Source organism: Asparagus officinalis, chromosome 10 (assembly GCF_001876935.1).
Source record: "Asparagus officinalis chromosome 10, Aspof.V1, whole genome shotgun sequence".
NCBI lineage: Eukaryota > Viridiplantae > Streptophyta > Magnoliopsida > Asparagales > Asparagaceae > Asparagus > Asparagus officinalis.
The window spans coordinates 3,872,333-3,894,967 of record NC_033803.1 but is presented as its reverse complement, the minus strand read 5'-3'; the positions used below and the strand labels follow the sequence as shown (position 1 = coordinate 3,894,967).

General features: G+C 36.0%; 2 protein-coding genes and 1 long non-coding RNA gene across 4 annotated transcripts; all 3 read right to left on the bottom strand.

Annotated features, from left to right (window-relative positions):
- On the bottom strand, positions 3,439 to 5,048 carry LOC109826366 (lon protease 2-like). Its single transcript, XM_020393392.1, has one exon. The coding sequence runs from the start codon at positions 4,885 to 4,887 to the stop codon at positions 4,009 to 4,011; it is 879 nt and encodes a 292-aa protein (XP_020248981.1). The 5' UTR covers positions 4,888 to 5,048; the 3' UTR covers positions 3,439 to 4,008.
- On the bottom strand, positions 8,538 to 16,655 carry LOC109825591 (WAT1-related protein At4g19185-like; the record flags this gene model as incomplete). The annotated part of the gene is made up of 8 exons (XM_020392452.1): positions 8,538 to 8,817; positions 8,932 to 9,600; positions 11,283 to 11,434; positions 14,018 to 14,173; positions 15,437 to 15,722; positions 15,807 to 15,923; positions 16,330 to 16,392; positions 16,516 to 16,655. Coding segments are annotated over 7 exons (1,122 nt in total), but the record flags the coding sequence as incomplete, so codon positions are not given.
- LOC109825494 lies at positions 18,812 to 22,499 on the bottom strand. 2 transcript variants are annotated; one of them, XR_002242998.1, is made up of 4 exons: positions 22,474 to 22,499; positions 20,469 to 20,528; positions 20,269 to 20,381; positions 18,812 to 20,178 (listed from the first exon to the last, which is right to left on the bottom strand). It is a non-coding gene; the product is annotated as an uncharacterized LOC109825494 (long non-coding RNA). The 2 variants fall into 2 exon arrangements; XR_002242997.1 differs by lacking the exon at positions 22,474 to 22,499 and having other exon boundaries at positions 20,469 to 22,465.

Sequence of the window (22,635 nt, the reverse complement as noted above, 5' to 3'; positions counted from 1 at the left end):
TTATGGATAATATCATCGATACAGACAAAGACGTGGCACTGCTCAGGAAGAAAGGGGTAATCTCTTGCTCAATAGGAAGCGATGATGAAGTGGCTTCCCTCTTCAATCGCCTCACCAAGTGAGTGTGGTTCACGCGAACACCCAACTATAGCGAAAATGTAAACAAGAACTTGGAAGAGTACTGCAACAAGAGGTGGCATAGGTAGCGTGCAATCTTCTTGCGGACTTACTCTAGCAATCTTTTTTGCTCCTCTTGTTTCTTACTGTACATGGTCACGGCTTACTATAAGAAATCTTGATTGCCCTCAACAGCCATACCGACTCTCGAGGCAATTAGGTTTCCTAGCAAGGAAAACAAAAAAGTGAGCAAGCATTAATGCTTCAAGCATGAAAAGAGTAATTTGAAGATATAAAAGCAACAAATAATTGTGGTCAAAGGATCATTAAGCGAAAGATTAATTAATTAGATTCTGAATATATGTGCTAATGTAGAAGTTGCAAAATTTTATTGAGTGTTATCTTGTATCCTGTGCCTCATGATTTAGTACATATCCATCTTATTTACAACTTGGTTTCTCTCTTATGATGCTCGTGATGCGGGAGAAAGATAACAATTCAGACTGTATTTAAACAATTGGGAAAGAAATTTCTTTAAAATATTTAATCTCAATAACCATAAGGGTTAGAAGAAAATTTGATCTTACGCATGAAAATAGCAATATTCAACGGTCTTGCCAAACAAAGCTGAAATTAGGAAGCATAGTGATTACAAAATGCGATAATAAACACGTATACATACATGCGTGTTTTAAAACAACTTTGGCTTATAGCAGTATTTTAAAACAACTTTGGCTTATAGCAGTACCACCTTGTTTGTCAAAGCCGAAAGAATCGAGTTAAAAAGTTGAACAAAAACCTATTCCGTAAGGTAAATGAAGGCATTTGATCTATGTTGGAGACAGAATGCCTGCAGTATTGCCGATGTTGTTTTCATCAGTAAACAAAAGCAATCATCCAAGTGCTTCTCTATATCTATAATATGAAGTCCTCCCTCATGTGAAGGCATGTATTTGTATCTTTCATCAAGAAAATAGTAGCATATAACCTCATTATCAGTAAATAAAAGCAATCATCCAAGAGCATTAAACAAACCAATCAAAAGATTTTAAAAACTTCTGAATTAAATTTAAATTGTCTGCTTTATACTGGTAAAATAATATTCTAGAACGACCTTGTGATACAAAGTCAAACAATCATGATGCATCCACTAAGCAATAACAAGGAAATCAAGATGGTTTTTGATAATCTTCACCATCAGAAATACATATCCCATTGTAAGACTTGTATTTGTATATGACAATTTTGTACCCAAATGTACTTATGAATATCTTGACGATCCTTACTATAAAGTATTTGTCGGATTAGGGTAGTAAATGGATACTCAAAATATCGAATACACTCCACATTTCAATCCATGTAGTTTGATATGACGGAAATAAAGTTCAAATAATACCTATATACATTCCGTACAACAACCAAACAACATATTTCAACATATTATATATATGTATTCCATATATATATTCACGGGACATGAATTAAACAATCAAAAAAGTTATTAGTACCCAAATTAGAGTAAAGACTGTAACCAATATACTACATAATGCAGCTGAGCAACTGAAAATTGACACATTTATCTTAAGGTGCTACACAATTGGATTGCTTGCTTCATCAAACAAGTGTCTCTCCTCCCCGACTTTGTTCGAGAGTGACATAATAACTGACCGAATAAAGAAATATTGACCTACATTTAAAGATAAGGCTTAAAATAATATTCATCAACCTACAAGACTATCAAACTATATAGACACCGCAATACACTTGAAATATCCTTGATAAAATATATGGCTTTTAACGAACTAAATATGACATGGATTACATACAATTATTGGATGAGAGGGAGATCTGTAAGGATTTTCCTAAAAAAGTACCACAAATTCTCATATATAAATAGGAGATTTTTTTTTAAAGACCAATTTTAAAAATTAATTAGCAAAACGACCTTTTTACTAAATAATTAGCAAAATCGACCTCTTTTAGTCTGTGCAGTATCAAATAATACACGGAAAAGTCGAACACACGGAAAAAAAAAATCAGAATCCGCAAATAAATCTTCAATTCATGTTTAAAGGAGGACATAAAGCGGAAAAAAAAAGAACTTTTGGAAGTACAGATCTAAACAAACCGAGAGGAAAACAAACAACAAACCCTAATCAAGAATCACTAGCAAAAAAAAAGGAAAACAAAGAGATTTCCTGAAGAAATCGATCCTAAAATCAGTCGATTAGTAGAATAGGATCAACTATAAGGTTATCAGAACGGATCAAAAGTCCCTCCACAACAGCTTCAGTATGATCACAAAAAAGATTTCTAGAAAGAAATCGATCTACAAAATAAATTAACGAGGCAAATAGCGCCATATAATCTAAACAAAACCTAGACAAAAATTTAAAGAAAAGGGGATAAAAAAAACTAACCTTGAGAGAATTCGGGAACTTCACGAGACAGAAATCGGGATGAAAATAGAAAGAAGGGCGAAGGAAAGAGGAAGGGGGAGGGGCCTTACTTATCGCAGGGGACAAAATTTCAAATTCCCCCCGTTTAGAAACTCAATTGACAAAAACTTTCCATTTCCAATTTAATTGCCAAAATCCACAACTACCCATTTCTAATTTAATTGTCACTGGATCGATTTTGACAATTAAATTTGAAATGTATCGTTTTCGACAATTAAGTATCTAAATGGGTCGAATTTAAAAATTTGTCCTATCGCAGGCCGGTGAGATTACCGGATACTGCATTAGAAAACACACACGAGCTACCAATACAGTGTGCATTTTGGGTGATTAGCGACGTGACTAGTAGTCCCATCTATTCTTCAACACTAAATTATGCAAAATCCATTTTTTTACCAGTCTTGGTGAGCTAGTCAAAAAAGAGATCGATTTTGCTAATTATTTACTAAAATATTAGTTTTTACCATTTTTTTTAAAAAAGGTCTTTTTTTAAAAAAAAAATCTCCGTATTAATACACTGAACACAGGTGCTAAAGATCTTTAATCAATATTGTATAAAAATGAAGACTCGTTCAAGGGTTAAATTTCTCAAACTCACCGCACAAACCAAAGTAATATCAGTAGAAAAATTTACATGTGAAGAAAATAGACCACGGGAACAATCTATCGATCATTAAAAAACTGAATGCTTGGACCTGAAGAAAGTCTCGGCGATATTTAGAACAAAAAAAAAAGTGAGATACAATACAAGAAGAAAAAAACATCAGAAAAGATTGAATTTTTAACACAAAACCGCACAAATCAGTCAACAAGGAGTACAAATAAATTTGATATATTGATATTATCAATTTGGCAGGGAAGAGGAGAATTTACTTTCATCATCAAAAGAAGAGAGAATTAACTGTAAAATCACATTAACTGAAGACGGAAAATATAAAATTTTGAAGGAAGTTGGTCTCTGACGGTGGCAACAAAACTCAAAAATACATTGCTGCTTCTCCTCTCTGATCTCTGGACCAATTCTCAGAAGAGCGTTAAGCAGGGGAAAAAAAACAAGAAGTAACGAAATTTCAGCGCCCATATCCCAAATATACCCCTCGAACCCCAATTAATAGTAGCGCGTAAAATTGGAATAACAAAGGATAAGCAAGGATATAAATGGAAACAATGTGTGAGCGGTAGAGGTCAAATTTTGGCACACTGCTTTCATGAAAGAAAAATTCCTTAAGGACCCAGAATATGTGACCAATAGGGGGGACAAGTGAGATGTCCACCTCCTATTGGATAATGAGTTAGCCATCATTCCCGTAGCAAAGCTCTTCCTGAAATATTAACCTGTACAGATTTCAAAAAACTTTGCAAAACCAAAGGCTCAATATATAGGCAGAGGCTGCTGCTATATTATTTGCTTATTTACAAGAATAACCGACTGCTAGTTTTCATTGGATGAAGAATACTGAAAGGCATCTCTAACTGCAGACGCAGCAACCAAATAATTGAGTGTGTTCCTCAAAGTTTCTCTCTCCCTCTTCAGCCTCAGACCTGTATCCTCCAATTCCAGCAAGGCCTGCTGCTCTCTAGGGGCACCCTCAAAAGTACTCCCAACAAAAAACGAAAATGGCGTCGGAAATAGATTCCTTCGAATATCCTCATATTTTTCCTCAAATGTGCCATTGAGCTTATTGGACAACCTGATCACATCCTTCATGCAAATCTCAACTTCAAGAGCGATCGACTCAAGATCTTGCTGCTCACTCGAAGAAGGCCTATCTTCGAGAAACCGAACCTTTGCTACAGTATAAGGTTTCGTCTGAACGAGACTGATAACTCGAAACCTCTCTTGCCCTTTGCAGAAGATGAAGAACCGATCGTCCACAAGCCTTTCGTGCTTTACTATCTCTGCTGCACATCCAACACCAGCTGCCCCGTTGAGTTTGTCCGAATATATGACTCCGAATCTTAGGTCACTTTGGAGGATCGTATGCATCATTATTCGGTACCTAAACTCGAATACTTGCAAGGGAAGAGTTACACCGGGGAATAGGACTAAAGGATGTGGGAGGAGGGGGAGTTCTACTAGGCTGTCCGAACCTGGCAAGTCAATTCGGCTCCGGTCTGAAGACGAGCATTTTAAGGGAGAGGGGCTACTCGCCTTCCTCTGGGAATAACTAGATATACTGAAACCAGGTTTGCGAGATTTGAAGTCGGCGTTGATGGTCGAGGAAGCTGCGCGGAGTGAAGCCGGGTGGTTGCGACACTTATCGATCGGTTTCGCTCTTAAGCAGGAAATGTGGCAAACATGAAATGCCATATATGGTTCTCAAACGTGGGAGTACGATTCACTTCCAGAAACAGGGATTGGGAGGATGGAAAGATAATGAGGTTGCATGTGCTTTGAAGTAATTGAAAGAGAACATTATGAGGTATAAATACGATAAGATACGGGCAGTGATGGAAATGATATAGACCGAACTTATCTGCAACAAAACCAGCATGAGAGTTCCTGATAAAAAGATAAATGCAGAAGATTGGAACTTCTAAAGTAGTCAAATTTTACTGACGAAGAAATTTTGAAAATCACCTCAACAGAATTTTTTTAAAAGAAATAGACCCATTCACTTTTAATTATAGAAATTGACCCACTTTGAGTTAATTACGGAACTAGCTAATTAGTCGGGATTGCCAACCCCGACTAATTAGTAGCCTAATTACAAGCAGGGTTAAGAAGCGGGAAAGGTTTGCGACTGCTAATTAGGCTACAAATTAGTCGGGTTGGCAACCCGAGTAATTAGTACCGTAATTAACTCAAAGTGGGTCGATTTCTATAATTAAAAGTGAATGTGGTCGATTTCTTAAAAAAAAAATTCCGTTAAGACGATTTTGAAAAAAAAAATTCTTTTACTGACAGAAGGGCAGCGTAACATAAGTAGACCGAATTTTTTATTTTATCAGTTGGATTTGCTTTGAGATTGATGCCTTACTTTGCATTGCGCACCAACATGAATCTCAAAGCAAAATCAAGTGATAGAGAAAGTTGGTGGGCGAAAGCCCTTAGGCCACTAGAGTTTTATTCTTATTTTTTTTCCCTATAAATTTATGCATGAAGATTAGTAGTTACATTATATTAAGGGTTAATTGCAAATAGACCCTCGTAGTATTACCTAATTACAAATAGACTCCATATAGTTCTATTTATTGAGAATAGACCCTTGTAGTATTCGCAGTTTGGCACAAGTGCGAATATACCTGCTTATTGAACTTTTTCAACTCTTTTAAAAATGAAAAAAAGAAAGAAAGAAAAAGCAATTAGAGGTCTATCTTCACCAATATATATACATATATATATATCAGCCTCCTCAAAACTTTTTAAGGATTTAAGAGTTAAAAAAATCAAGCAGGAGGTCTGTCCGCAACAAATAGTTAGTTAGAATTGTGCATAAAAATTAATTGGATGGATTCTCTATTATTTCACTCTGTTTAACACAGTGTATTACTTGTGTTTCCATTTTCACATCTTAAGTTTTTTTTCCGTGTAGGGGTTGTTTGGTTCGTTTCCTTGATACAGAGAAATGCAATTCCATGTAAAGAAACACAAGTTTTGAGTTTTTTAAACTTTTTCAAGAAATAGATTGTTTTGCTTTGGTTCGCACATAAAAAATGGTGAGAAACCAATGTATTTATTTTTTTTTGTTTGGTTCGTATAGAAAAAAAAAGAAAAACTTTTGTAAACAAAGCAGAGAAGGAAAAAAATCTGACGTGGCAGAGTTTTCATCAATTTTACTTGGTTGGGGAAGAAAACCGGAGAGGGAAAAAAATCTTAGTTGGCAGCGATTTCAGCAGAGTTTTCCCTCTTCCATTTGAGCGAACCAAAGCGACACAAAGAAATGGACGGAAACAAAAAAGCTGATGTGGAGGGCTAAAAATCTGACGTGGAGGGGTTTTCTGAAATGGACGGAAACAAAAAAGCTGATGTGGAGGGCTAAAAATCTGACGTGGAGGGGTTTTCTGAGTTTTTCACCCCTTATAATAGCGAACCAAAGGCTAAAAATCTGACGTGGAGGGGTTTTCTGAGTTTTTCACCCCTTATAATAGCGAACCAAACAGCCCCGTAAAAAAATTTATGAACAACTTCCATAATTAATCTCCAGTTATAACCCACCAAACTTCCCTAAATCAGGAATCAGCGTACACAGATTTTAATGGTAAAAAAAAGTTTTTCTAAGTATCATGGAAACAAAAGGTTGGGTTCTAGAATCAAGTCCTTAACTAAGATGGGGATGTTAAATCGCTAAATAAATTCTCCAAAAAAAAATTTACCAGCGAGGGCCCCTCGATCGAAGTTGGAAACTGGAGAGGATAAGAGCTAAAGAACAGTAAAGCTAAGATAAGCAAACGGATAAGGGCCTGTTCGTTTGTTTTCTAAAAACCAAGAAATGGAAATGGAAATGGTGAAAATCTCAAAACTCACCATTTCCTCCATTTCCATCCCTAAAACTCACCCACAACATCCAATAAAATATTTTTTTTTATCCAACAACTCATCCACATCATCTAATAAAATATAATTTTCATCTAACCACTCATCCATCACATCTAATAAAATATTATTTTTATCTAACAACTCATCCATCACATCTAATAAAATATTATTTTCATCCAAACATCACTCAACTCATCTCTTCTCATCATTTCAAATCACTCACATCATCCAATAAAATATTATAACAATTCACCTCATCTCATTAACATTTCATTTCTTCATTTTCATCCCAAAAAGTTATGAAAACACTTTTCTTAATCTTTCTTCACATCACCCAATAATACAATGACAACTCATCTCATCTCATTTCATTTCTTATTTTTAAGAATGAACCGAACAAAAGAAAACAAGAAACTACAGGAAATAGGTTTCTTATAATTCATTTCCTTATTTTTTTTCGTCAACCGAACACTCCAAAACTAGTTTTCTTAAAAAATCACAAACATCATCCAATAATAAGGTGACAACTAACATCATTTCAATTTCATTTCTTTGATTTCCTTCTTTTTTAGCCAACCAAACACTCCAAAAACAATTCTTCATTTTAATAGTTTTCCATTTCTTTGATTTCCCTCTTTTTTTTAGGCAAACGAACAGGCCCTAAGATGAAAGAAAGGAGAATATAAAGGCCACGAGCCACGTGTTTAGAAAAGGCCACCCAGTGAGAAAAGGGGTTTTTGCATAAATATACTCCTCAAATCTTCCATATTTATAGATTTACCTCTTAAATCTTAGTATTTGTAAAATTACCATCCGATTCTATCACATTGGTTTTTTTTACCTCTTAAATCTTAGTATTTTAATAATTTCAAATAAGATTGCAATATTTTCTCGTTTAAAATAAAAAACGCTTAAGCATGAGGGATAGAAAAGCTCAATACGACAGAATTGAAGGCATGAGCAAATATGAAGATTTGGCTGATTAGTATGCAAATATGAAAGATCTGAGAGGTATTATGCAAAAAAATCCATGAAAATGGTAGCTAGTTATGCACCAGAATTAAACACACATCTGCTGTTAAGTCACCCAATTCTTAGAAATTTGTTTCAAATTTATCCCTTCAATCAAATTGGAAGACCTAATGGCAACGTAATTAGACGTACTTATTTCAAAATATCAAATATTTAAGGGTCAAAATAACCCAATTTAGCTTAACACCCCAGCAAATGATACAAGCATCACGCTTTACTTTCTATCCCTTAGGCGTCACATGCGATCATGAATTGATCCTTTATGATGAGAAATAATCATTTCATAATTGACATCTATAAACCTAAATTATTTTCCGCTTATAATCACTCTTGCTTTTTCTCATTAGTGCACTAATCACTGCATCATCTCTGTTAACCCGGAGATGCATCATGTACTGCACGCAGTTAATAGAGACCATAAAATGCACTAACTAATAAAAAGGGAGACATTTAAGAAAATCAAGTAATTCAGCTATCATTTGCTGGTTTCTCATACTTTCAAGGGGGCAATTCACAAAAACACCCAAACATTACTGATATGGCCAAATAATGAGAAACCACAAGCTGTACATATACTAGTAGTATGTAACATGTAAGTAGGATATCACACCGAGTACTATGATTATCCCCCACTGATACATGAATCCAGCAACAATACCAAGATTATCGGTCAACGCTAACCCTCTCGGTCCCCTGATAGGCTTGTACAGCAGCACTGGGGACTATTACCTGCAACATTCATCAAAATCACTTAGCATGAGTTTCTCGACAAACATAGAACTTTATTGCACAAGAACTAAACACAGAGTACAACAAGCTTGACGTGAGTACGAGGAAAAGCACCTCTTCTGTTTGCTATGGCTTCTGTCCACCTTCTTTGCCTTTGCTTACTGAACCTATGGTGACCATGTTTCCACAGAGGGAGGAAACTTGAGGTTTTACCGCCTTTATTATGCTGTGGATTCCTTGACCTCATCAAGTTAAAGACATAAAACACTATTGTTTGATTGCTAACAGTCTTCAGGAAATACAACTGCCAAGCTAGTAACATACAGTTCCGCGTAAAGAATAGAGGTGTAGATAGAAGTTTGAGAAGTTTAATGAGTGATAAAAAGGCAAATGGTCCATGAGTAATGACCCTAATCTATTTTTCTTTTGAAAGGAGGGATAGATCAATCACCGGGAAAGGGTACTAATTGCTAGTGTGATGTGTCCAATCTCTATATCCTTTAAAAAAGGAAAGAAAAAAGGAAAGAAAAAAAAGGAAAGAAAAAAATGTAGTACAAAGTAGAAGTTCAAGATTTTCATGATTCATGCGACTCAACCCAAGGTCTAGGAAATGCCAAGGATGGGCCAGAGAAAATGCCAACTCTCTTCGAGGGTGATATATCATCGCGAGGAAGTTCTGAACTGCCCTTCATATAAGCAATCCCTGTGGCTGCCTGTCTCTCTTTAAAGCGAGCCCATGTAACCAGGTATAGGCCAGAGATGATTAAGAGCCCTCCAAGAATGCTGCCAGCACAAGCTAATGTCAGTTAACCGTATAAGGAAAAATTAATATTAGATAAAAACATGAAGTTTTATCTCATATTACAACCTGCCCAAAGATATCCTACAACAGCATAGTTGGAGTTCAAACTTAATTATGTGAAAAAATGTAAGTAATGCAAGAACGTTATACATACATTAGTGAACCAAACTGCAAAATGAATAAGAAGCATCTTAAAGGCCATACACCAGATTTCCAAGCTTAAACAGGGATAGAGTTAGACAAATGAATATAGGCAAAGCTAGTAAAATACAATATGCTAATTATCAACTTAGTCAAAAGTAGCATGCTCAAGGATAATTCAGTAAGAATAAAATGTTCTGCGAATTTCAGAAAGACCCAGTAAATTCAGAAAATATTGCTGCAATACCTCAAGCTTAAATAGAACGCATATAGAAATTGTTATCAGATGTATGTTGTCTACTTCTATTGGGATACACAAGCAGCTAAAAGACTTAAAGTGGTAGAAGCTCTGTAACTTTCTCTTTGACAAGGGTTCCAGCCTCGATGAATGCACTTAATGTCCTGCAGCTTTATTTTTGGCTGAAATCCAAAACATTATAAGATAATTTGCAACGTACACAAATAAAATGCGAATCTAATGATTTATGGTCAGCTGCTTAATTCACGAAGCAGCAAATGGAATTCAATTTGATTTGCCTGAGCTCTGAGTTGGTAACTATTCAAGTCTTCCAAAAAGTTATCATGTTCTGTGACTGGGATTTGCCAGTACAGCAAGAGATGGTTTTTAACAAAGTAGAGCTACATGGAGAAAAATAATGCATCCAACCCCAAAGGTTAGGGATCTAAACTTTCTTGCCTTGTTGTTCTACACGTTACTGCTAAACTACAGGTCTAAGTTTTGCAACTGCCAACTGTTCCTTTTATTACCCTTGATTAGCAACTAAAAATAATGAACATTTTGATTTGGTCTATGCATTTTAAAATAATATAGGCAAAGGCATCTGGTGACGGTTTTTGTTTTATAAATTGCATAACCCCGGAATTTAATTGCAAAACCACTGTACTTGTTTGACAAAACATTTCAAGTGTCTAAGGATCAAATTTCACATCCTCTGAAGCCTCCTACCCCTCATTAGCTTGTGGTCAACTAAATAATGGAAGTTCCTTTGTGCTATGGCTCAAGCTAAACGTGATCAGTAGTGTGAGATTATAATAGCATCATATACTGGAAGCACGCAAGATTAACCTTAAGAGTGAGTTTGGATAGCTTACTTTAACAGGGGAGGGGAGGGGTTGGAAAGGTTACAAGGGTAACCATCCTAAATTTGTGTTTGTTTAGATTTTTTAGCAAGAGTGTGGAAGGATTAGGAGGGTTAAAAAGAAGCAAATTTCTTCACTTTATTAACCCTCCTAAAGTGGACGGATTGGGAGAGGAGCAGTTGGATTTTAAGTGAATTGGTTCCTTCTCTTCCTATTTTCAACTTAAAACAAACACAAATTAGATCAATCACACTCCTCCCTCTCCATCCCCTAGTTGTCTACCCAAACATGTATATTATGCATGTATTACTGCCGAGGGTAAGAACTATTCCTTCAGATTGAAACGCTACTAACAATCCAGAAATTCATAAAAATAAAGCAAAGAGAAAGGAAAATAAAGATATCAGGAACTATGTCAAACCTTCCAAGATAAATGGTACTTCCAAGGAAAAGTCTTGACAATAAAGCAGATGCTACAGGCTGCATTGGCATGTATAGAGCCACCAGTGCAGGCCCCAGAATCTTATTTGACCATGTCAATAGCCAATAGTTAAGAGCAGATGCAATAATCCCCTGCAAAATCAAGCAATCCACGGTAAGCGTTCTGAAGTAGAGATGCTCCACTACATAATCCAATATGTATAAAATTTTAGGAGCATCATGAAAGTTCTGTTCATTCTACATTTTCTGAAGTACAGGTGCTCCACTAGATAATCCAGGATCTATAAAAGAATTATGCGCATCATGCAAGTTTTCTTCAGAGTTCATTCTACAAGTGTACTACGTTAGCTAAAACGCTCCGTGTGATTTCCTTACTTTTCCTGATTAGTAATAGTTAGTTATTTGATAATTAAACAGAATTATGGAACATTTGGATTTGCTAATGTAAAGCTATTAAAATTAAGGATATGTTTTTTAAGTTTGAGAATTCAAGTTACTGGTTCATAAGTTTAGGATCTAATAGAATTGTTGTTATTTGACTATTGGATTAGGATTCAATAGAACCCATCAATCGAGAAGAGAAGACAATCAAGCGGGTTATGATTGTGGGCCAGGAAGCTTGTAATTACTTATCCTGAAATTAGTTAACAAAACCAGTATTTTATCGGTATTTGATAACGAATTGGTCTTTGCAAATCCCAAATTCAATTCTTGGACATATGATACTTACTAGTCACTTCGTTAGTAAAAATTGGTACATACAAAAAATGATTCTAAGTTCCATGCATTTGCCTCCTCGACGTGGTGTTAACATAGCATATTCTATGCGCAAGTGCTAGAAAGAATAGGACATAGATAATAAAAGTTACTATCCCCATGCAGCGTACGATGTTTGTTTGAGAATTTTGAAGAACATCCTATCTAGAAATAGGAAATCGGTTTTCGGTGGCAAGATCATTCTGTGAAATGTTGTGCTTCACATTCTCAACCCCATAATGGACAACAATATTGTTCCATGCATATAGAAGCTTACCCATGCTTCATTCTCTCATCATTTTGTCGATGCTCCCTTATTAATGTTTGTTTTCTTATTAGCTGTCAAAAAGTTGAGCTTGATTTTGAATCGGATAATGATGATTATAGAAGTTTATCAATTACTTCAAGCATATTCTTTGGTTCTTGACTCTTTTTTTTTCCCCCTTCTTTTTTCCGCAAGTATCAGACTATGACAATCATCGTAGCACTTTGGTTGTTGACTCTTGTTATTTCATTCAAACCATTGCTTTATCGCGTATCATTTACTTTGAGCAGTCTCTCTACATTCTGTTGACTGCTCTGCTTAGGACATAGAAGCTGGCCTCCCTTCATTTTGGAGATTACACATTGCTTTAAACTTTTTTTTATGCTTATTTCTAATTCTTCAGGATCTGTGTGGAACATGTACTCAGCACAGGAAGTTGTATGTGGAACAATGGGCAAAAAGATTGTTATAATTCTGAGGCAGACATGACACATACAGTTACCAATCATAGTTTTTGAGAAATATGAAAATATTTTTTTTCATGTTTGAATAATCATGCTCATGTATGGAAAATTTGACGCTCAACCATTTCTTACGTTTTCTTTGTTTACAATTAAAAACAAGTGGGACTGCTGCACTGAGAAGTGAGAACACTTTTATTGTCATTTCTTAGCTTGTATACTGTGTCGAAACATATTTTGTTGCTCTGTTGTATGGGACCATGTTTCGTTCCCAATTGTAGCTTTTTATTATATAAGACGTTTTTTTTATATTCTGGTTTTTCTATATTATACTTGTACGTTCTGGTTCGCAACTGTGATGAATTGTTTGTTACCAAACAATTGTTGAATTAGTAACAAATAATTATTGGATAAGTCAAACAATTATGCATGAATTTGTTAAAGAAATATTTATGAATTATTACATACCATCTAAATATAAATGAATCAAACTCGAATGATATTTAGTATCCAAATCGGATTGAAATTTACCAAATGGACCAATTTCAAATCTGAATATTCTATTATTTGATTTGGTTTGTTTCCAGGCAATAAGGTATAGTGTCAATGACCTGGCTTATACCAATTTTACAACATGCATGCTTCCAAGTAAATCTGAGCCTCTGTCTGATGGTCATATGACCAACATGTCAGTAAAGACTGATTGAACTTATTAAGCCCTTGCATCTGAACTTAACTGGAGAAACAAAAACATCAGACTTAAAAGCAAGTAGAATGCTATGATCGACTCAAAACTAGAGATTGCTGATCTCTAGCTCATCCCCCTAAATGAAAGGGGATTCTAAAAACTGCAATGGTTCGCAAAAAGGTATAATAACTGTCTTAATGTTTGGTTTAAGTGTGGAATCTCAACTCCACAAGAACGAATTCCAGAAACTAAGGGATGTAACTGCCAGGATGAATAGTGTTTCCACCACATCAACGATGCTAAATCATAACAATTATTGTTCCCATATTTACTGCATGTTTTCTACACGCTATTTGATAATTTGTTCCTTTGCAGAAAATAGTCGGTGATAGCATATAACTAGGTCCAGGATTGATTCATGAAAAAAAAATTCTAATACTCAAGAAAAGTTTGAGATGGAAGGAAGTTAGCCAAGAACACTGAATTTGGCTGAGCTTTTGAAACCACGATAAAAAAAGTAAAAGATCTTAATATAAAAAACTTACAGCATACAAGACAGCAGCCATTTCAGATCGTGTCAATGTCCAATCTGCATAATCACTAGTTGCAAATAAACCAGATACTGCCATCAATAGTGCCCCAAAGAAGTACGAATATGCAGTCAAAGATAAGCTTGAGGGGTACTTTGCCAAGACTGGGGCCTGAAAACATTAAAGCATCATATGGAGAAGTGTTCAATATAAGCACAATCGTAAACACAAAAAAATCAAAATGCTTTGGGGCTTTTTTTTTTTGGGGAATTCCAAACTTATAACAGGTTAAGTAACAGTTTCACTTTTTTTGGGTCAAGTGTAAAATGCCTAAATTTATTAGAAGTTTAGTGAAATTTATCCATACAATTAAAAAGAACTTCGGAAACATTTTGCCTCTGAAGCTCCATCAGAGGCCCTATAGTCTAAGTCATAACCGCTGCTTCACTTTTCGCTTTCAACAACATTGCCACCCTAGAGTCTAAGATTTGTACTATACAAAAGTAAACATAAAAGAAAACATGCTTAGTGTGAATAAGTTAAATTGACAGGCAAACATGATGCAAGATTAGACCACTTACTTTCTCATAAGAAACTTGATTTAACAATTCCCTGAAAGTTCCAATAACAGCAAGGGAAACTTCTCTAAATGGTCTTAGATGATGAGCAGGGAAGGAATACGGTGGCGGTAGGCTCAATCAAGAAGATCTATAAGGATTTACCGTTGTTGGTGATGAAACAAGGACTCAAATTATTAATCTCATTGTTGCTAACACTTACTATAGATCCCTAAAGAGAGGAAAGATGAAGATAGAAGCTCACTATCCAACAAAATCCCAAATTCAACAACAAGATGCAGCATTCTCAAGCAGCAAAATTCAACACCAAGATGCAGATTTCCCAAACAGCCCCTATAGTTTTCTACTACTAAAAAACACTTCCAAACAAAACCTGGACCAGATAATAATCAGAATGGTGTCCTCTTTTTCTACATGAACTGAATGTTCATTAGCACCCTGAATAGCCTTATTAAATATTGTCAGATGCAGATCAGCTCGATCTGTTTGCAGTCTTATGTGCTTGAGCAATGAAAACCACCAAGTGCAAGGTTCTATGTAAGTGAAGCTGGCATTTATTACTTTTCTTCCACTTGCTAAGTATTAGTCTTCTGCAAACTACTATTATTTTTTTTTTCTTTAAATGGTTTTTTCCTTCACGTATCTTGTACTGCATTTGAGCCCTCTTTTCTCTTCTGCGCTAGATATTGCTGTCAAGCTTGTTGGATATTCCTGACACTTAATTATTTCTACTCTGGATGCTTTCAGACATCAATTCTACAGATAAGCTTTACCAGCCAAAGATATTGAAACAAAGCACTAAGCAAAAACATCAAATGACAACAATGCTATAAAAGAAATTTTCACGTTATAATACCTGTAGGGCGAGATAAGTAGCCATACACAAACAGTTCCCAATCAAGCATAAGACACCAATATGCCAATGTTCCAGACCCATCTCAATCAAACCAGAAACCAGCCATCCAGCTGGTTCAGGCTGAGATCTAGCACTTATTTCACTGTTAGCCGCTAAGTCATAGTCAATCTCTCCAATTACAGCCGGTCCCCTATACAAAACCATTAATATGGCACCCAAGACACAGATGATAGTCCCTCCAACCTTCGTTCTTCCTTCATTTGTGAGCAAGTTCACAGTCTCGGTTCTATAAGCAGTAAATTACAAATTAGTTAAGGAAAAAACAACTAGAAGCTGCATTAATATAGATATCTATGAGGAGGAATCTCACCCCATAATCGCAGCCAAAATAAATGTAAATACTGGAATCGAGGGCTGAATAGCTGCAGCATAAGTAGGGTTTGTGTAGCTAAGACCAATAAGAAACAAAAGCTGGTTGCCAAATATCCTGGTCAATTTACAATGCAACACAATTTCAGTTCTTTTAGCATCCTAGGGTTCTAAGTTCTTTACCTGCATATAATCCCCAAAACTAGCTGTATTTGCAATTTTACCCTCCAAAGTTAGATGTTTTGATATTCACCACCCCAATCCTACCACAGCGAGTTAAAATGACTCAAAAGTTATTTAACTGAAATTTAGATATTTTTCCGTTTTCATTTAGCTGTAAATTTCCCCGTCCATCATTGAAAAACAAACTCACAATTGCGGCCATTTTTAACTCGATGTGGTAGAGTTGGAAGACAAATTAGCACATATCTATATTTAGCTGTAAATTTGCAAATATGGCTCACTTAGGTTTACATAGGGTGCTAAACTTTTACTTTAAAAAAAACAAAAACAAATAATTTTACCCAGTTAATCCCAGAATGAAGAATGACGTAAGCAATCGCCGATTCAGCGGAGGCCGGATCTTTCTATCAAACATCAAATCATAACAACATTCAAACCAACAACAATTTAAACTCTAATTCTTTTAAATAATAATCAAACAGCTCAAAAGCTTCCGCAGAAAATCACGGCAAAAACATTATTAATACCGATCGATGAAAAAAGCCGCGGGCGCGAGAATCGAGAGAGCCAGCAGATCTCGGAAAACGCAGAACACGACCTGATTCATCCCAACATTTAGGGCTAGCTTCGCGATCACGTGATACCCAGCGCTGATCCACCCATGCCAACACCGCCATCACCGCGCTGCCACGACCGACCACGTCGCCGCCGCCGCCGCCCAGCCGGTGCTATCCAGGATCCCACCGCCCGCGCCGTGATCGCCATCTTCGCCTTTGCCCTCGATTTGACCTAAATTTGGTTGTTAACGAAGCTAATTGGGGTTTTGGTTGCTTTTTTTTAAAGGATTATCTAGTATTTTGTAACGGAAGAAACAGGGGAGCTGGCCCACACTGGTTGTGATGTCGTGATCTGAAACTAAGATATTTAATTAATATATAATCTATTTATTAACAGTTTATGGTTTATGTAACTTATCATAATAAATAGGTCAAATAAAGTCACTAGTTAATTGTATTTGGACGGTTGAGACTTGAAAAAATGTTTCGGTTTAATTTCCACGGAGTCACAAAAGCAATTGTGGGGAAAAAGGTGATTTGCACATAGACTCACCAAGCACGACGTTCTAATGTTATTATTGTTATTTTTTTAATTTTTTTTTGAGAAGACAATTTTAAGGATAACTAGAGAGTTTAATAATATTGATTGGCAAAATGAGATTATAGTGAAAGAAAGTTTAATAATATTGATCTAGGAAATTATGTGATAACCAGAAAGTGTTCAATTGCTCCAATTATTATCATGCATCCCAATTTTAAGGAACGAAATTAGATCACTATTATCTCGAAAATCATTACCTTAAAAATAACTATCACTATTATCTCGAAAACCACTACCTTAAAAAAAGCTATCGCAATAGCGGAAAGGAAATCCCACATAGCTTAATCACATTAATAGAGGAATGAGTGATAAAAATTATGGGCATTGCGCCCTCATTAATTACAACCTAATTAAAGAGGATCTCAGTCCAATAACATCATGTAGTAAAATGGGTGTGTGTAATATTATTCCGTCTTCTTTTGTTAATTCTATTTTAATTTCCTCCAATTTATTTAACAGTTTTTTTATTTTTTTTAACCTATTTGTCTATGAAATTAAGTTTCTCACTCCTAGTTCGAGGAAAAAATTAAATTCCCAAAAGTGCATTTTTGAATTATATAAGAAAAATCTGAAAATTTAACATTTAAAAAAACTCTGTTGTAAAACTCTGAAACACAACAGATTCAAAGAGAGAGAGAGCAATGAGAGAGAAGAAAAATTAAAGAGAAATGGTTTGAAAGAAAGTAGGAAATAGTTAAGGTTCGAAGAAAGTAGTCCAGTGATCACGAAAATTGCAAGGGAATATACAGTAATAAAAACATTGAGATGAAGATTTCGTAACTGCATTATGCCTCTGATTTGATCCAGTGCAACGCCTGAGCTATTTTGACTCAGAAAATTCTCTGAACTTTGAAGGTGTCCCAAACGACGGACAAATTTTCAAAACCAACCTTTTTGATTTTTTATTTGTAAAAAACGATCCATTTTCAAAATATTTGTAAAAACCGACCTGGTTTTAGCCTCAGCGCTGAAACCAGGTCGGTTTTTGAAAAAAAGTTTCCGAAACTTCTCGGGAGTTGAACTCCCGTGAAGTTTAGCAGCTTTTAATTAAACTGCTAAACTTCACGGGAGTTCAACTCCCGTGAAGTTTAGCAGTTTAATTAAAAGCTGCTAAACTTCACGGGAGTTCAACTCCCGAGAAGTTTCGGAAACTTTTTTTCAAAAACCGACCTGGTTTCAGCGCTGAGGCTGAAACCAGGTCGGTTTTTGCAAATAAAACTGAAATAGGTTGTTTTTTATAAATAAAAAACCAAAAGAGTTGGTTTTAAAAATTTGTCCCCCAAATGACCCCGCAACTTTTTTATAATCTCTAAACTCGTCCTAAATTTTGGAGCTTCTAAAAAAGCCCTTGAACTATAAACTTTTCTTAAAAAACACATCTGAACATTAAACTTTTCTCACTAGACATGCAGTTGGCAAGTAACTTACATTTTTCCTAACCTGTATGTTCTTGAGAGGGTTAGTCATTTATATGCAAAGTACCCCGCTAACCCCCAAGGGCGTTTAAAGGAGAATTTAGTTATTCGCAAATTACAAATAACAGGGATCCAGTGAAAAAAAAATTATCTCCAACACCCTTAATTCAGAGGTTTTTTCCGAAATTACAAACTCTAAGACAAGCATCTTTTCCATCAATAACGTGAAAATTTGATGTAAATGCGTGTATAAATCAACTTGAGCTGTGGATCCATCATTCATATATTTGAATTTCAACTTCTTAGTATCAGATACATCTATCTATGAGAGTTAAATATGAACAAAATACAAAGCTATTATAATTTTGGGTACATATGGGAAACCCTTGGGGGGGAAAAAAAGCAGAACTCCCTCACAAAGCCACAGGCATGCTGTCATGAACAAGGATCAAAGATCGATCTGCTAGTGTTCAACTCTCTTACAATTTGCTTGGCAAAATTGCTGGAATGCTAGATCATAGCTTCTACTGTGTACGCTTCTGATAAGGTCCAACTCGATGAACCAAAGGGCAAAGGTGGCCACAAAAGTAGCAGAAGTATCAAGTATGGCTTGCAACTGTAGAATACCTCGAGAAAGAAGCTGCAGCTATCATCAAGTACAAATACAGAAACCGAACGGTTCTTAACACTTGCTCCTTCAATCGCTGCTCAGCTTGAGGGACAGAGAGGTGAAGGCTAAAGGTGGAGAACGAGCGGCAAAAGATTTAACAATATCTAACTCATAAAATACCAACCCTCCACTTTCTATGCAGAAAGTGCTCACGACCACTCTCGGTCGGAAGTCGACATGGCTCTCGGCTTTCTCAGAAGCAGTAATTAAGGAATGCTCGGTATCTGGGGAATGGGTGGTGTGGGAAAGACCACTGTACTTCAGCACCTCAACAATGTATTGAACAACCTGCCACTAGGTTATCATTAGGTCTCATTCGTAACCTAAGCCATGGATGGCAGGGCTCTACCAGTTATAAAAACGACCCAATGAAATCCAAGCGATAGGTGGTTGGTCAATGCATTGCTAGGTGCTGAAAACAGTGGTCTCCCCAACCTCACCCACTCCCGTATGACGAGCACTCCTTCATTATTACTTCTGAAAAAGTCTAAAGCCACATTGACTTCCGACCAGATCTTTGATCCCGCCTTCTGACTAAGAGCAGCCGTGGGCACTTCATGCACAAGAGGCGGAGGGTTGTGTTTAGTGAGATGGATATTCTCCATCTTCTACAGCTCAGTCTCCATCATGGACTTCACCTTCATGACCCTCAAGCTGATGGAGTGGCTTGCCCAGCTATTGCAAGAGCACTTGGCTAGAACTAAGCAGTTACCGTTTTCATACATGAAGAGTTTTGTTTGAGCATAGCACGCCAATATGCCACTTATCTAGCTAGCTCAGGCTGACATATAGCACTTATTTCACTGTTAGATGGTAGATCATAATCACAGTTTCCAATAGTTGCTGGTCCCTGTACAAAACCATTAATACTGCAACCAATACACAGATGATAGTGCCTCTGAGCATTGTTCTGCCTTTCATTCGTGAGCAGCTTCACAGCCTCAGTTCTGTTAGCAGTAAATTCCAAATTAATCAAGAGAAAAAAAAAAGTAATTGGAAGCTTCATTGATAAGAAAAGCAATGATGAAGCATCTTACCCTATTATTGCAGCCAAAACAAATATGGACATCGGCATTAAGGCTGGATAGCCATGTAAGTAAGATTTGTGCAGCTAATATCGTTTACAAACAAAAGCTAGTTGCCAAATATCCTGGTCGATTACAATACAATACCAGTTCAGTCTTCTTAGCCATAAAATGCTAATAAAGAATTAATTAAGTGAAAAAAAATATATTACCTAGTTACCAGAATGAAGAAGGACGAAAGCAAGTACTGATTCAGCAGAAGTTGGATCTTTCTATCAAAGCAAAGCAAGATCAAATGCACATCAGAAAGAACTCTATTTTTAAATTGAAGAGATCTAAAATTTCTGCAGAATTGCAAACAATCTTCTCTTTTTAGAAACCATGAAGTCTAAGCATGCCAACATTTCAATAAAAAGATAATAATAAAATAAGAAACAAACTAGAAGGTTACTGTTGCAGCGGAGGGGCTTCACAGACACAGAAGATGTCTATACAATAGTGGACAAAGAGAACAACACACAAGTATTTAATGTGGTCCAGGCAGTATGACCTACGTCTACGGGCACTAATCACAAAAGAGAAGATTACAAAAGAGGAGATCACTCTCTAACCAGAGAAGAGAATCACACAAAGAAAGATTTCTCTTTCTATCTCACTCTCTTCTCTCTAACTAATTCTTTTCTTTTTCTCTCCGACTGATGATCTTAAACCCTTCCACACCCCTCCTTATATAGCTTACAAAAATAATAATATAATAAAAAAAATGTTTGGTGGAATGTTAGGTGGGGTTGCAAATTTTGAAAAATGTGACACAGAATTAGGCCGAGGTTGAATTTCAAAGTCACATGTTTAACAAATCTCCACCCTGACTTTGAAAACGAAGATCTTCTCTTTACTCTTGATGTCTAGCCCGAGCTTAACCTCCGCTTTGTTGAACTTTAAGCAATTCGAAACAGTGCTCGAACTTGCGCAAAGGTACGAGCTTCGTCATCACATCTGCTGGATTATCTGCAGTACTAATCTTCTCAATCTTGATGATTTTAATTTCTTTGATAAAATGATACCTGACATCTATATCTTTGGTTCTTTCATGATACATCTGATGCTTCGTCAAATGTATAGCACTCTGGCTGTCACAAAATACCGAAGTGACACTTTGGTGTAAGCCGAGATCTTCAACCAAACCTCTCAACCAAATGTCTTCTTTCACATTTTTAACAGTTACAAATGGCTTCTCTCAACCAAATGTGACTTTGAAATTCAACCTCTGACTAATTTTGCGTCACATTTTTAACAGTTACAAATGTGTGCGTATGTGAAATCTCATATATATAGTAGGATCTATCAAAAGGAAATAAATAAATAAACACAGTGCATATTCATAGGTAGAAACAAATTGTGCGCATCACAAAAATCCGTAGCTAGATATAAACTCCAATCCACACTATCATACGTCAGCCTTTTTCCGAAAAGAATTCAAATCCTAACCACGACAGCAAAGATGACTCTGAAACAGTCAAACGTAATGACTCCACCAAGATTACACTCTTCGTTTAACTGAAGAAAATCAATTCACAATGATTTCTCTATTCAATCCTACTTCATGTCGCTCCCTCCTTTACAATAATGAAGACAAGATGAATCATGGTGTTATGAAAATATATTGTGACTCCTCACTCTCTCACCGAATCAAGATCTACCTGCCCATAACTAGCCAAATCATAAATCAAACACAAGAACATGAACCTCGTGTCCTAACTGGAAGAAAAAAAAAACAACTACTTGGGAGAATCAGAAAATGTGAGACTTTTTATTCTAACCCCGCATCGATACGTCGATCCTCTTCATCCTTCTCATTCAATCACCACAACAATTATCATCTAGTATCACGACCATAAAAAATTATCACGAAACACAACAGATTGCCGTCGCTACAACAGAATCCGATCATTCTCTCATCGAATCAGGAAAGCGCGAAATAACAGCCGCGAACCGTCCCATAATTATATAGATATCGGGAAAACAAAAACTGAAATCTCGAAATTAGGCCACAAGAGAGACAATAACAAGTTCAAATCTATCCTAAAAGATCAGGTCCTCTCCGAAACTAGCATCTCGCAATCAGTTCTACCACATCGACGATCAAATCTGGTGACTTTCAAAATCTAATGTAAAACCCAAATTTTTGGATGTGTGGAAAGCAGAGAATCTTTATACCTATCGACGAAGAAAGCGGCCGNCCGATGATCACCGCCATCATCTTGTTCTCCTCTTTTTTTTCTGAGCTCTCATTTGACCTAGTTTTGGTTGTGGCATCTAGGGTTTGGGTTGCTTTTATAAGCGGTATCGGTTATTTTTTTTTATTTTTACTTTTTTTAT

Excerpts from the sequence above, each read along its gene's own strand:
- LOC109826366 (XM_020393392.1), bottom strand. The coding sequence starts at position 4,887 with ATGGCATTTCATGTTTGCCACATTTCCTGCTTAAGAGCGAAACCGATC.